Consider the following 14,111-nt stretch of genomic DNA (forward strand, 5'->3'; position numbering starts at 1 on the left):
ACCACACCAAGAATTGCTGTTGCATTTGTTCGAAAATCAAGGGGATTTAATTTGTCGTTGAAAATCATCCTAGCCTCTCATTGATTAATCGATTAGGAAATTAAACAAAGATTCCAAATAGAAGCAACTTAAAAGAGATGATAAAGAAGACAGACAAAGTTGATAACAGTAGCAAAGGTTCCAAATAGAAGCAACTTAAAAGAGATGATAAAGAAGACAGACAAAGTTGAAAACAAAGCACAAAACTCTCAGTAGCAAAGTGAGAGGCAATAGTTTATAGTAGTCCTCCCATTGATAACCGACTCAAGCTGCATCTGCTGTTTCTCTTCCAACCTGGTCCATATAAAAGCGTGTGTCTTTGCCCACCGCCCCTTACTATATGAGATGAAAATCGTCACTCTTTTATCTGCATTTGTTCTTGCTTTGCACTCGATACAAATTTCAGCTTTCAGGCTCGACAGCAAACTAACAAAACCAAGTTTCTCCCGTGGAGGGGGGGGGGGGGGGAGCTATATCCATTACAAACAATCCAAGTTCCTCATCAAAAACTCTGTGAAAGGTCACCGGATGATTTGGAACAAACCCAGGGGAGTATTCTCCAAATATATAAACTGGCCAAAACGCAGAGCATTGACCACAAAGCTCTACATAATCAACATCCTGTTGTTTCCAAAGACAATGCCATCGTTTTGACAAAACACTTGTTGCCACGGCCTCTTTTGTCGAAAGCAGTGACAACATCTTCACCAATAAATCGTCAGGCAACTCGTTGATATTTCTCATAATGAAGATTGTTCGCTGGAACATAAAAAAAAATTAGTTAAAAGTCAACATAGTAGTTCCTCCATATATAAAGAAAACGAAAAACAAAAAAAAAACCTCTATAATCTTATCAAGTTTCAGGTTCACAAATACGATCATACAATTGAAGGCCAAACCTTCCTTCAGCGTGACGGAAGTAAAAACCCTAATACACAGAAACTTTTATGCTATTGTTTTCTGTTTGGTTAGCTATCAAATATATATCAGTGATTTACTCATTATATAGTTTTCCTTTTTAAACTGTGTTTTTTTAAATAAGAAAAATAACATATTTCCTTCTTTCATTTATTTTCTCTCATTCTTTTTGACTGGAATCTCATGGAGGCTATTTCTTTAACTCCATATAAAGGAAATTGGTAATTACTTTGGTGCCTGGGTAAGGTCGGCCTTAGACGACCAGCCGACACGTATTCTTCGATTCACCTTTGATCTCTAAGAGTTATACTATTAAAAGAAAAAATATAAGTTCCTTCCAATATACCAAGTTAAATATTTTCAGTTTTTTTTTTGGGGTCAGATTTTCAGTATTTTCTGTTAGTTCCTGACTATTCATCCCACCAAACTTTTTCATCAAATATTCGTATTTATTTATTATAATATATTCGCCACGGAATCCGTGGTTAGAGAACAACTTTCTCAATATAATATTATAATAAGTAAAAATCAAGTTAATTTCCTCTTTCTTTTTACTTGCTATAAAATAAAAATCGAAAACTCTATCATCTCTCTGTCAGAATTGACCATTGTGTTTTTTACATCTTAAATCATAAACAATCGTTGGGGTTTTTAAGGGTTGTGATATTTTCAATACTTCCTATGTTAATCCAAGATGAATTCAGATTTTTGATTTCTTCCGCCTAATCCCGATTTTTGAAAAAAAAATCGGTGACTTACTTTAAAATCAGAGATATCTTAATATTATGCTTAATATTGTGCAGGCCAAACTGGCGTGGATTCGCTACGGGGTAACAATAAAATGTCTGCAAGGCTGTGGTAAGACTCCTATTTATAGTGGAGCTTCCCTTCTCAATTTTCCAATTTTGCCGATGTGGGACAAATCAAAAGATTTCCCTGACTAACACCTAGCGCTATTTGAACATGGATTTAATCCAAAAATCGAACCGAATAAATGAACTGAAGTACTGATTTGAACCGAATTGTAGTAAAAAAACACCAAAATTAATTGATAACCGAGATAAACCGTAATATTCCGGCTATAATTATACCGAAACCAACAAATATCGACAATATATGCAGTCTCAGCTGGCGAAGTGAGCTCCTTGTCTCTTTGCGACAATATCCGCCACTGATCATGAGGTCACTGAGGTAGCAACCGCTTGATAATTAATTCGAATAATTGAGAGGTCAGAGGTGTATGTATCTCAGTATCTACAATAGATCGTGTGCATGCATTTGAAATCAAGTAGTAACAAAAAATGGACCCAAAAGAAGAAAGCACTGTCGTTAATTATATTGAAGTACTAATCCATTTCGTTATACCTAATTCCCCTCATCACAAAGAGTGATCGAAGAGGCCAAAAACCCTCCCTCTTATTTCAATTAACGTTGCCATTGCCTAGTACCTACCGTTTGCCTTCCTCGTATGCATTTAATTCGTATGTGATTTTTACTAATATCCTTGCTCCATACACTGAAAAGTAACGTGTTAATATAAGTCAGATATATGGGTATAAACAAATAAAAAATAAGTAACAAAGTTATCTAAGAACAAGTTTAGATTTAAAGTTTTAGTTACGTTTTCCAACTGCATACGTTTTCCTTCTTTTTGTCAACAATTTTAGGATTTGTATGTGAGTTTTTGTTTGAACAAAAATTAACGATTCTTGCGCACATCAAATCCAACGTGAACAAGACTAAGAGAAAGAAAGCTGGTAGAACAGTAGATCTCAATAAGTAGCATAAGTGGACAAGTTTAGTTAGATAAAAGATTTATGGAAAAAAGTTAGATATAATAAGACTGATTAGTGATTAGGATTGCGAGGGAATGGTGGTATCCTCGTGTGCGTGGCTGCATTCTCTCGTGGTACACCACCATACTAATTATTGCTATTCTAAATATACATTTTTTTTAAGCTTTCTATTGGCAAAAAACGAAAAATATACTCCCTCTGTTCAGAATTATTTGATGTTTAAGGTTTTTACACACAGTTTAAAGATTTATTTAATTTTAATTTTTCTTGTACTAAAAATATTATTTATAATTCATTTAAATATTATTCAGCCAATAAAAAACAATTTGCAGAATATAAAAGATCAAAAACTATAAAAATTTATTAAATTTTGCATTGAAAAGTGAAAACATCAAATAATTCTGAAAAAATTCTAAAACATCAAATAATTCTGAACAGAGGAAGTAATATTTTACTTTTTATTAAAAAAAAGAAAAGAGAAATAAACAGGTGATGGTGGGTGTCGGCGAATCCACGGACCACCGGTTCGAAGTCTCCGACAAGTGAACCGTTGGTTAATGGTAGTTTCACACTCCTTTCCGTATTACAACATTGACACCCATGCCAACGCCATTTTTCTTTTTTTTTTTTTTTTTGGTCAGACTTTTCTTTTTAGGGAGAAAAAACTAATAAATTTATCGGAACACATCATAGAGTTATATGCCTATGTTTTTTTTACATGGGTAAATATGCCCACACAAAATTCTCAGAATGCGATCATATATATCATTGATGCCTTTTAAAAAAAACCACAGTTTATCACTTAAAAGTGTAATTTTGTAATGCTGTTTAGTCACAACAACTATTTTTTTTGCTTCATTTGATATCTAAATCTGTAGAAAGTTTGAAGTTGAAGAAAACACTATATTAATTTTACAATGCAACCACCTCAACATTGAGGATGAATTTCATTTACTAGATATTTTGCCAATCATAACATCTTACATGGATTTCGGACTAGTAGGGAATCACGAAGACTCACCCTCATCATCTGTCATCTTAAGGAATTAGAACTAGCAAATGCAAAAGAGGCTAACAAATAGATCATGCAACATTTTTGAGACGATACAGAAAACATTATTTTTTTTTTTTGTTTTTCAGAAGACATTATAATTATTTCTATATATCTAATATGCATTTTTGCTATCATAACTTGTTCTAGAGAAAGTAGCCGGGTCGAACCTACTCTCCAGATACGTAGTTGTTGATCCGGAAGTAGACAACCTATCCGTCCCAACTCCCAAGTCTTAACTCGGCATCTAAACCTAATTGAGATCAAAAATCTATAAATATCACTTCAAAACTCTCATAAAGAGGGAACATTGAATCTGACCTCACGAAACATATATAGAATACATACCTTTAATACTCAAATATAAGAAAAACAGCATATCATCTTATCATTTTGTATCAACATTATTTTCCTTCATTTCCGTTCATATGTACTCCTCACTCATACGTTTGATGCATCAGCAACACTAAACTTCAAAAGTTATTGGTTTGATCCGACAATGGATTTTGAACCTTATTGTAATATTAATTTGGGCTTAACTTTCAATGCATGTATATGGCTCTTAAATTTTCAAACAGGTAATCAAAGAAGAAATAGTGATTGGGCTGTTAACATGACCATTTCCATTTTCTCTAAATATAAAGGGGGGTTTACTTTTATTTCGGGCCATATCTCTAACTTGTCTAATTATTTCATTGTCAGAATCTATCAAAAATTGATATATTTTTACACGCGACCGGGTTCAATATTTTAGAAGTAAGAAAATTTATAATATATGCAACTTCTCAAATTCAATAGTAAGCCGTTGCCGAGGTTCACTTCTTGGATTCCATTGTTTTTATGGCCACTTATGTTATTGAAAACAGGTGTGGAGTTGCCAAAGATTAAGCTAATCCAAATCTCTCGAGTTCCGTTGAACCTTTTTTTCTTGTTCATCTTCTTCTCTCGAGTTCCGTTCAGTCAAGTTATCTTTTTACACAAACTTTTAGTATTCAAGATTCTTTTCACGGTGTTATGTATAAACAAATAGAAATGATATAGAACTCAGACGCACATGAATATATGCTTTGAAAAAAAAAAATCCTAGTATGAAATTAATTATAGAAATAAAGTTTCGTATAAGCATTTGTATAACGTATTTATATTATAATAATTTCATTTAAATCATATACGTTTGGTGAAAGATAAAAGAGTGGGAAACATATGCAGATGAGCTAAATATGGGAGACGACTTATTCCTGCAACCGCGGGAGAAGTCACATGCAATTATCATGCATGGTCTCTTACCATAAACTACATATTTCTTATTAATGTTATTATCACATGATTTTTGGACTCTTAGATCTCAATTATTATGTTTCCTTGTTTACTCTCCATGGTATTGATATGAGACCTAATCCTAAATGATTTTCATTTTTCATTTATTCATCATCTTTATTATATAAGCCTCTACGCAAATAAACGTACATGGTAGAAATAAATATATATATATATATATATATATATATATATAGTAAAACCTCTATAAATTAATAATGGTGGGACCATGCAATTTTATTAATTTATCGTGATATTAATTTAACTATAAATTAATAATTATTAATTTATAGAGAAAATTTGCTTTCTGCATATAACTTTCTAAATTTTTTTTGGAATAATGTTATATTTTAAAATTTTAACAAATCTCATAATATAAATTATGATTAACAATCTTAATTATCGCAATGATTTTTTTTTAACACTATATTAGATTGTCCATGTAAAAATATATATGTTCATAAGTTTAAAATTTATAAAAAAAACCATGGCTACTATCAGTATTGTTGATGATAAAATTGAAGATAACACTACAATACAAATAAAAACATTTACAGATAAAAAAATCAACTATCACATCAAAAAATCATCATAAATTTTGAATGTAAATTGTAAAACAACAATAAGAGCTACTGATATAATAATTAGAGAGATGATAACTAACAAGATTTCAACTTTAAGTAAAAACAAACACACTATTCATATTTTAGAATATTTTATTTACATATATTTATATAAATTTATGTAATTATTAATTTATGTTTTTGTTGGGACCATTTATTTACATAAGAGTTTAAAAAAAATTATTATCTTATTATTTTATCGAATTTGATGGATTTTTACACTGGCCCGACTTGGGACTAACAAAATTTATTAAATTATAGTGATTATTAATTTATCGAGTATTAATTTATAGAAGTTCTACTGTATAACCTTAAATTCACATAGCCTTGATATTAATTTGACCAGTATCTCATTCTCATTAGTCTATAAATTTTTTATATACATATGACTAAATCAAATAGTCTTTAAACAAAAAAAAAAATCAAATAGTTGAATGTATTACATAAAGCATATTGTCAAAATTTGGTTTTGTTTAATACATCACAAAAAGATCTAATGCTGCGTAGAGGCCTAACGTTAGATTTGGCAACACTTGAACATGTCGAAGCTCTTGCACTATTACCCACGTTGATATACTTCCGCTCCGTGAATATCCATCCATTTGATCAACGATATCTTAGAACGATCGAACGGTTAAGAATAATCTCCATCACACTGTAAATTCACGACCGTTGATCATGATCCACCGAATTAAACGGCCGTGATAACGGAGAATGTGAGAAGCGTCCGTTCAAGAACAAGACAAAAAATAAAAGGAAGAAAAGAAAGCACATGTGACATGACATGAACATCATTATTGAATTGGACGCTTTTATTTACGAAGTTCCTCATTCGTGCTCCAAGTTACTTCATCAATTCCGTTTACATCTCTCTGCTTCTCATGCTCTATTGTCACAAAATACGGATTTTTCTTTCAGGTATGCTTATATTTCGACAAAACTACTAAAAACGTTGGCTGATATTTTTCAATTAACAGGAAATTATCAAACTTGATATGATGGCGGGAGAGATTCAAGAACCGTTTAACCTAAGCCTTCTGGTTATTTCCGCAACTTTTAACTACTTTTGTCTTCTTCTAATTTTCAGATTATTTGTTCGTGTTTGCGTCTGGGATTATATGCATTTAAGTTTAGTGTTTTTTTTTTTTTACTGAATCCACAACTTTCTGTTTTTCATTTTGGCGTTTTGCGTTTGAATTTTGTCAAAAACGTTTATGAAAAAAACTGAAAATCTTTTATATATCAAAAAACGTAAAATCAAACACAAATGCAAAATTGTGTTTGAAACTATAGAAGGCTTGACGTGTTTCCAAATGGGCTGCAGGAGAATTCTATTCACTCAGGATCGATATCATTTGGAAGATTTGAGAAGGAAGATTTATCATGGGAGAAGAGATCATCCTTCTCTCACAACAGATATCTAGAAGAGGCTGAGAAGTTCTCTAAACCAGGCTCTGTTACTCAGATGAGAGCTCATTTCGAGGCTCATTTCAAGAAAAAAGGTATCCGATTTCCAAGTTCTCAAGAAGCTCAAACATGGGGAGAAGTTGTTCATCAGCATCATCATCATCATCAAACTTGTAATGAGAAAGATGAGAATCTGTGGGAAAGCACGAGTCAGTGTAGCCACAACAGCTATGAACAAGACAAATATGATCAAGAAAAAAGCCCATTTGGTGATTCTTGTGTGAGTTATGAAGATAATCTGGTGAATTCTGAAGATGGTCACAGTTCTCATTCTGTTGCTTTGGATAAAACTGAAATTGGTCATAGTGAAATGAGTCTTGAGGACAAAGAAGAAACGACATCTTCCTCTGCAGTTACATCGAAGCCTTCGAAAATGGTTAAGAAAGCTAGTACTTATTCTGTGGCCACCAAAGCTTCTACCAAGAAGCATGTTGTGCTAACAAAGGAATCTCCAAGATGTAAAACAAAAAGCAGTATTGACTCTAAGAGGTATAGCTTAATCTTATCTCTCTCTTTTCATGCAACTTTATATCTGTTTTTTTGTTTTCTTTTTACCACTCTTAAGAATATATGGGGTCTGGCAGAGAAACAAAATTGAAGCCGAAGGGGACTGTTAAATCCATTGCATCTCAAGCTCCAATATCAAAGAAAACTGAGAGCCTAACTCCTTTGGCGACTACAAAAGACAAGAGAACAGCTGCTAATGGTTTCAGTTTCAGAACTAAAGAACGAGACCAGAAGAAGAAAGGGGTACAGAGATAACTAACCTGTCTTTCATTTACTCTGTTCCAATTTCACAGTTGAATTTTTGATTTTATGAGTGAACATTTTCTGATGCTGCAGGAAAAGGTGGAAGTTTTAGTGTCTAAAGCTCTCAACTTTAAAGCAAGACCAATGCCTAAAAGCATACAAGCTCGACCTCAACACACGTCAAAAGGTCAAGCAAAGGCAAGAGAAGATGCTAAAGAACACTCATCTAAAGCTAGTAGTGATCAGTCAATGGCAAATGGAACGGCCAAGAGTAAACTCAATATTAACAAAAAGAAGGTGGATATACAGAAGAGTCTAAATGGTATTCTTCGGCCAAAGAGCAGCGATCAAACAGCGAGAAACAACGCAAACAGAAGGAGTTTAGCGGTTAGGCGTTCTGCGGTTGAGGTTGCTTTGTGAGCAATTCACCGTTCTTGCTTTTGTTCTTAAAGTTCAACTTCAGCTGCAATTAGTACTATGGAATCAATTGTTTCTCTGTGTTTCTGTGTAATGATGATTAGAGTATTATAACATATAAAAAAAAAATACAAATAAGTACAATCAGAACATTTGTAAGCTAATGTTAGAATAATTATTCCACTAATAAGTTTCCAAAGGCTTTTTTTTTTAATTAAGTTTTCAAAGGCTTATTACCACTTACTATCCGATCATGGTCAAGGGTGGCTTCTATTTAGATTTGTAAGTGGTGCATTTAAACCGTTTTCAAAAATTTGTATTACTTTCTAATTTCTACGTTATAACGTTTTGATATATTTCACCACTGTTAAAAATATTTTAAATATGAAAAAATATTTTTATCTCTAATATACCATTAATTAAAAATGACCTTCAACAAAAAATATATTAGATTTGGTAAAGGATAAATTATATGGAAAAATCACCTTAAAAATGTGAAACTACATTTCCATTCAATACTAACTAATCTTTTTCCATTAGTTAATTAACCTCCATTGTCCACACGAAGTCACTCACGAAAAGTGACGTTATTGACATTGCTCGTACTTATCCTAATTCAAGGATCGCGACAATCCATGATATGACGTAACTTTAAAAATGTATATCTGTATTACAGTATTTTTTTTCCCCTCAAAGACACCATTTTATTAAATCTACAGTATTAATATAATGACAATGAGTAATTATAATCATAAAAGAAATATTACAAATAAAGTTCTTAACCTCTAGAATCAACATATTTTTTGTTCTGCTGTAGTTCCTCTGCGGTATATTATAAAGTATTACAATACTTATATAACATATGAAAATTTTCCACTAGAAATTAATTAAGTTATAAACCAAATGTTACCGAGAACTCCAACCACTACAAGATTTGCCACGGCTACTATCCTCACCATCAATTTCCCTGGAACCGCCACGAGTGAAGACGACGACGTTTGATCCATTTGGTGAGGAGGTTTTCTATAGTAGTAGGGGAAGTAAGGCAATATAGCATCGGGCGGTGGAGGGCCATAGAAGCTGCCGCCACTACCGCCTCCACCGTTGTATGGTGGAGAAGGGTTATTTGGTAAATACCCAGCCGGAGAAGGGTAGTTGACGGCTGGAGGAGGATACGGTGGTGGTTGAGTTGTTGACGGCGTGGAGGAGCCACCGCCAATGGGCGGCGGGTAACACGGGTACGGGCACGGAGTCTCCGATATGGCTAAGTAGGGGAAGTAAAGAAGTGAAAATACGAAGACTAAGCTCCTTATGAGAAGGCCATGATTGTTTGTGTTCATGTTTTCCTTTCTTGTTTACCTTTCTTGATGATATAAATGGTTCTTTTTACTTTAAATGGTGAACAAATATTTTTTTGGATAAGAGAAAGAGCGAAAAAGTAAAGATAAGTTTTGGGAAAAAAGCTTAGTTGGAAGGTGTGGAGTTTAGCTAGAAGACACTTGTCTTGTGACTTACTGGAACTATAATAGTAGCAAAATATATGTCTTCTTTAATCACTTTAATTAATCAATGGTGTTAATTTACCACTAATCATTCGATTTTAGTTAGTCTTAATTACTCATCGTTAGAAAATGAATTTCCTTTGTAAATTGTGGTCCTGTGGATTTGTATTGAACTAGTTGTTGACTTTAGTCGTTATTGTTATTGTTAGTGTTGACTTTAGTCGTTATTGTTATTGTTAGTGTTGACTTCTATAGTTAGCATGTCATATATAATGATGTAAAGTACTCGATAAGATTAGATCCATTTGGCCGTCTATCTAAATTTAATAACTTTACACTATGTAATAAGTTTATATAAGTTTCGATTAATGAGCTTACACTATGTTAATATGTCATTTTTTTAATCTTGGTTTGATTATACTTGCTAAACAGGCTTTGCGGCGCTCTGACTGTGTACAGATGTTTTGGTTAATTATTTGTTATTATTGACCCAGAAAAGTTTCGAAGAACATGCCTGCTTTGCGTTGTACTAAAAAAGAGCGAAATATAGTGCAATCATTTTATAAAAATTAAAATAAATAAAAAACGTTTTGTAATACGACAAAAATTAGATGAATATTCTACACATCAACCACTACGATGACCTAATTATGTCCTCTAAAGAAATCAATGCGTCATTGATGCTTAAAGTGGTAGATGGGATATATAATAGTTTAATCCTCCCGAAAGAGAAGATAGATACATACTAGCATGTAGCATCTCTCCAAAAGTATTATTGATGCTTGTAGGAAATTTTCTCATTTATAAATAATCATATCGAACTAAAAATTTTCTCGGATTATAAGAAAATTGTACTTATTATGATTTATGATTATATTCGAGGAATTTTCGAGACATATCTGTAAAGGCTGCACGTTGAGTGAACTTGAAGGCTTTAAAAGGCACATCATAGTTATTTACATTTTACATATTTCGAGGTTAGTATATTGCATCGATAAGTATTTCTTTACTGTAACTGGAAAATTAATTAATTACAATCTAATGTCAATTCTCTCTGTTAATCCTAGGACACGAATACCGCACCAGTAGTGTCATTTTTGTACGTGTTTGACAGTCACTTGTGAGTTCAAACAATAGCATTTGAACTGATGATAGACATGGTCGAGAAGAATACAAAACAAGTCGTCCGAACTGAATAGAGGATTAAAATTACAAAAATAAAAACTTAATAAAGGCACTTTTTTTCTTTCAACTCTTTGTGTTTGGAATGTTTTTTCTTTTTAAGTATGGTCTAATAAATTAAATAAATAGATAAAGAGATACAGTATTTGAAATATATCTATAATACTATAATTATAAATGGGGGAAGTGAGTTAGGGTTAAATCCTTGTTTTAGTTTATATATCTCGCATGTTTAGGGTTAAATCCTTGTTTTAGTTACAATGTTCTATCCTAATCGTCTCCTTTATGATTAGAGGACTAAAAATTTTATGCCCAAAGATTATGAAAAAAAAAACATGTTTCATATCATTAATATCGATCTGTATATATATATATTAAAACAATAACATTAGTATTATAGTATAAGCAGAAAAGGAGTAACAAATAAAGGATAAATTAACCTAAAAATAGGGGAAAAAGTCGGTGCGCGCGGTAGTTATAGCTGCTACTACAACTCCCGACTTTTCCTCTTACCAAAATAAGTCAAAAGTAATCATGATCGCAATTAGACGTTATAATGACGAAATATACGTTTTACATGTCTGTTATACATACTAAGGGTGCTTCCACGATATTGCAAATGAATTTGTGTTGTGTTGCCTTTTTCGGTAACAAAAGCATAAGCACGGCCATGTGGTGCACAGTTGTATCATACATTCATACTTCAGGTCCATTCCATAACTATTGTCTATTGCAACCTCTAAGAACAGATACTCTTTTTTTAGCGAATAACTCATTTTCATTGATTTTTATCTTATATTTCGTTACTAATTTGGAAAATTTAAAGTTTCCTTCAATTTTCTTTAAAAAGCAAGAAACATGAAAAGGAGATCGGTAATTGGTTTCAACTTGAACGATTATCTCATAGTAGAATAAAAACACAGAAAAGTAATGTAAGAGACTAAGAGTGGATTCTATCTAAAAACTAATCATAGGTCGAAGCTTAATAAAGATTAAATCAAAGTTTAAAAATAGGGAAAATCGCATAAAAAACCTTTAAAGTGGCAGCGATTGACATTTTAAACCTCGAAGGTTTATAACTAGCATTTTAAACCTTCAACGTAGGAAGTTTAGCATATCAAACCTTGAAGGTGGTTCTTTGTTACGCGCCACCAAATTTTTCAACGGAATAGTTAACTCCGTTAATGGCTTTCCTAATTCCGTTGAGAATTCATAATTTTCCGTTCTCTGATTTTGAAAACGTGATTAAACTAAATAAAAAAGTAATCTCTGTAATTTATTTAATTAAATAAATCAATTAATCAATTAATTATATAACAATAATCCAGCATAAAAAAAAAGGGCCGTTAAATCTAGAAATACCCAATTCGATTTAGGGTTCCTCCTACGTCCTTTTTACCCAGAAAATTTAAATTGAAGCACGAAGGGGCAGATCAAAAGCGCAAAAGCGGTAAGTCGGAATTGTCCTCTATTTGTGACCTCATTATCATTTTCCATCGATTGCATCGTTTTTTTAATCAGATTAAACTCGTGTATAACCATTGTGAACTCTAAATTCGCAGATGGCTCAGATTTCAAGTTCTTCAACCATGGAATACAAGAACGATTATGGTGTGTTGTGTAATTGTAAGCGGGCAGCTAAGATTGTGAAAGCTTGGACCAATGACAATCCTGGGAGGAGGTTTTATGCTTGTACGGGTTGTAGAACTGGTCATGGATATGAGTCTTGCAATTTTTTTCGTTGGTATGATGTTGAGAAGCCTCACGGGTGGCAACATTTAGCATTGCTGGAGGCGAGAGATGTTATCCGTGACCTGAAAGAAGAAATTATGAAGTTCAAGAAAGTGGAAAGGGAACCAAGCCGTGAGATCGAACATGTGATCGAAAATCCAAGTCATCTGGAGGATGAGTTGATGAAAACCCATCAAGAGTGTGAAGCGCTGAAGGGAGAGGTGTTGGTACTCACCGAGAGAAGCACCATTTACCGCAATGTCCTGTTGTCTTCAACGATTGGCTTTACAGTGGCATTGGGAGTCATGTTTGCCATGTCAAAGCTCTAGAGTTCGTGTTAGTGTAATGTGTGTTTAGGTCTTCCCCTTTTGGCTTTAATATAACGTTTGTGGGTCTTTGGTATGTTTTAAGTTTAGTTTAAAACCTTTGAAGTTGTTGTTGAAAGACCTGTCTATGTTTCAGTTTGTTTGTTGAAGTAGAATATCTATGTTATATGAAGTTGAGGTACCTATGTTATATGAAAGAATATAGACTCTGATATCCAAAACAAACATTCATAAAGGTAATCCATCATCAATTAGGTTCAAACAAAATGATAGCATTCCAAAACGACAAAAGCAGTCTCAACCAAAACACATGCATACCAAAAACGAAAAAAAAACAAAGATAACCAAATTCATCAAAGACCAAAAACAGTTAAAACAAACAGGCAAAACAAGGTCAATGGGGTTCCGAAGGAGGCTGCGATCGAGAAGCACTGTGCTTGAAGACATCAAATGATCCGTCAGTGAAAGGACTCATTAGTGTTGCAGTCACTCGATGATTGTTGTCGGACTTCTTTATCTGTAATGGTCTTCCACGGTTAGGCTTTTTAACTCGGGGTTTTTTCTTATTGGCAGGGACCGATGGTTCAGGAGCAGTAGATGCAGCAGGGAATACATCAACTGGTTCTCCTTGCAACAATAGTTGTGAGCTTGAAACAGCTTTAGTAGTCTTCCTCTTTTTCCTTGGGTTTGTTGGTCTTTTAGGGACAACCTGATAAAAGTCTCACCAGAGAATTATGATTTAACTACACAACACAAAAAATGTAACCAAATTAAAGAATTAGACACTTACATCATCTTGATTCTTACGCGGTCTGCCTCTTCTGTTTTTAGGTCCCTCCACAACAACTTTCTCATTTTTACATCCACTCTTAATATGTCCAGCCTCACCGCAGTTGCTGCAGTGCATTGTCCTCCCATGTCTGGTTACTTTGCCCTTGTTTTGGAGGTCTTCAAATGGTTCTTTTCTTCTATCACGGGTTTTAGGTCTCCCT

At 33.1% G+C, this 14,111-nt stretch overlaps 3 protein-coding genes across 3 annotated transcripts; 2 read left to right on the forward strand and 1 right to left on the reverse strand.

Annotated features, from left to right (window-relative positions):
* The first annotated feature begins 6,606 nt into the window (after positions 1-6,606).
* LOC18992648 (protein WVD2-like 7) lies at positions 6,607-8,489 on the forward strand. Its single transcript, XM_006416065.2, has 5 exons — positions 6,607-6,662; positions 6,722-6,784; positions 7,069-7,700; positions 7,796-7,961; positions 8,055-8,489. Exons 2-5 carry the CDS (start codon positions 6,740-6,742, stop codon positions 8,379-8,381), a joined length of 1,170 nt encoding a protein of 389 aa, XP_006416128.1. The 5' UTR covers positions 6,607-6,662; positions 6,722-6,739; the 3' UTR covers positions 8,382-8,489.
* A 616-nt stretch (positions 8,490-9,105) lies between these two features.
* Positions 9,106-9,834, reverse strand: LOC18992649 (extensin). The gene has a single exon (XM_006416066.2). The coding sequence runs from the start codon at positions 9,716-9,718 to the stop codon at positions 9,266-9,268; it is 453 nt and encodes a 150-aa protein (XP_006416129.1). The 5' UTR covers positions 9,719-9,834; the 3' UTR covers positions 9,106-9,265.
* Positions 9,835-12,624: 2,790 nt separating this feature from the next.
* On the forward strand, positions 12,625-13,122 carry LOC112084024. The gene has a single exon (XM_024152274.1). It carries the CDS (start codon positions 12,625-12,627, stop codon positions 13,120-13,122), a length of 498 nt encoding a protein of 165 aa, XP_024008042.1.
* Positions 13,123-14,111: the final 989 nt, after the last annotated feature.

Source organism: Eutrema salsugineum, unplaced genomic scaffold (genome assembly GCF_000478725.1).
Source record: "Eutrema salsugineum unplaced genomic scaffold, Eutsalg1_0 scaffold_5, whole genome shotgun sequence".
Taxonomy (NCBI): domain Eukaryota; kingdom Viridiplantae; phylum Streptophyta; class Magnoliopsida; order Brassicales; family Brassicaceae; genus Eutrema; species Eutrema salsugineum.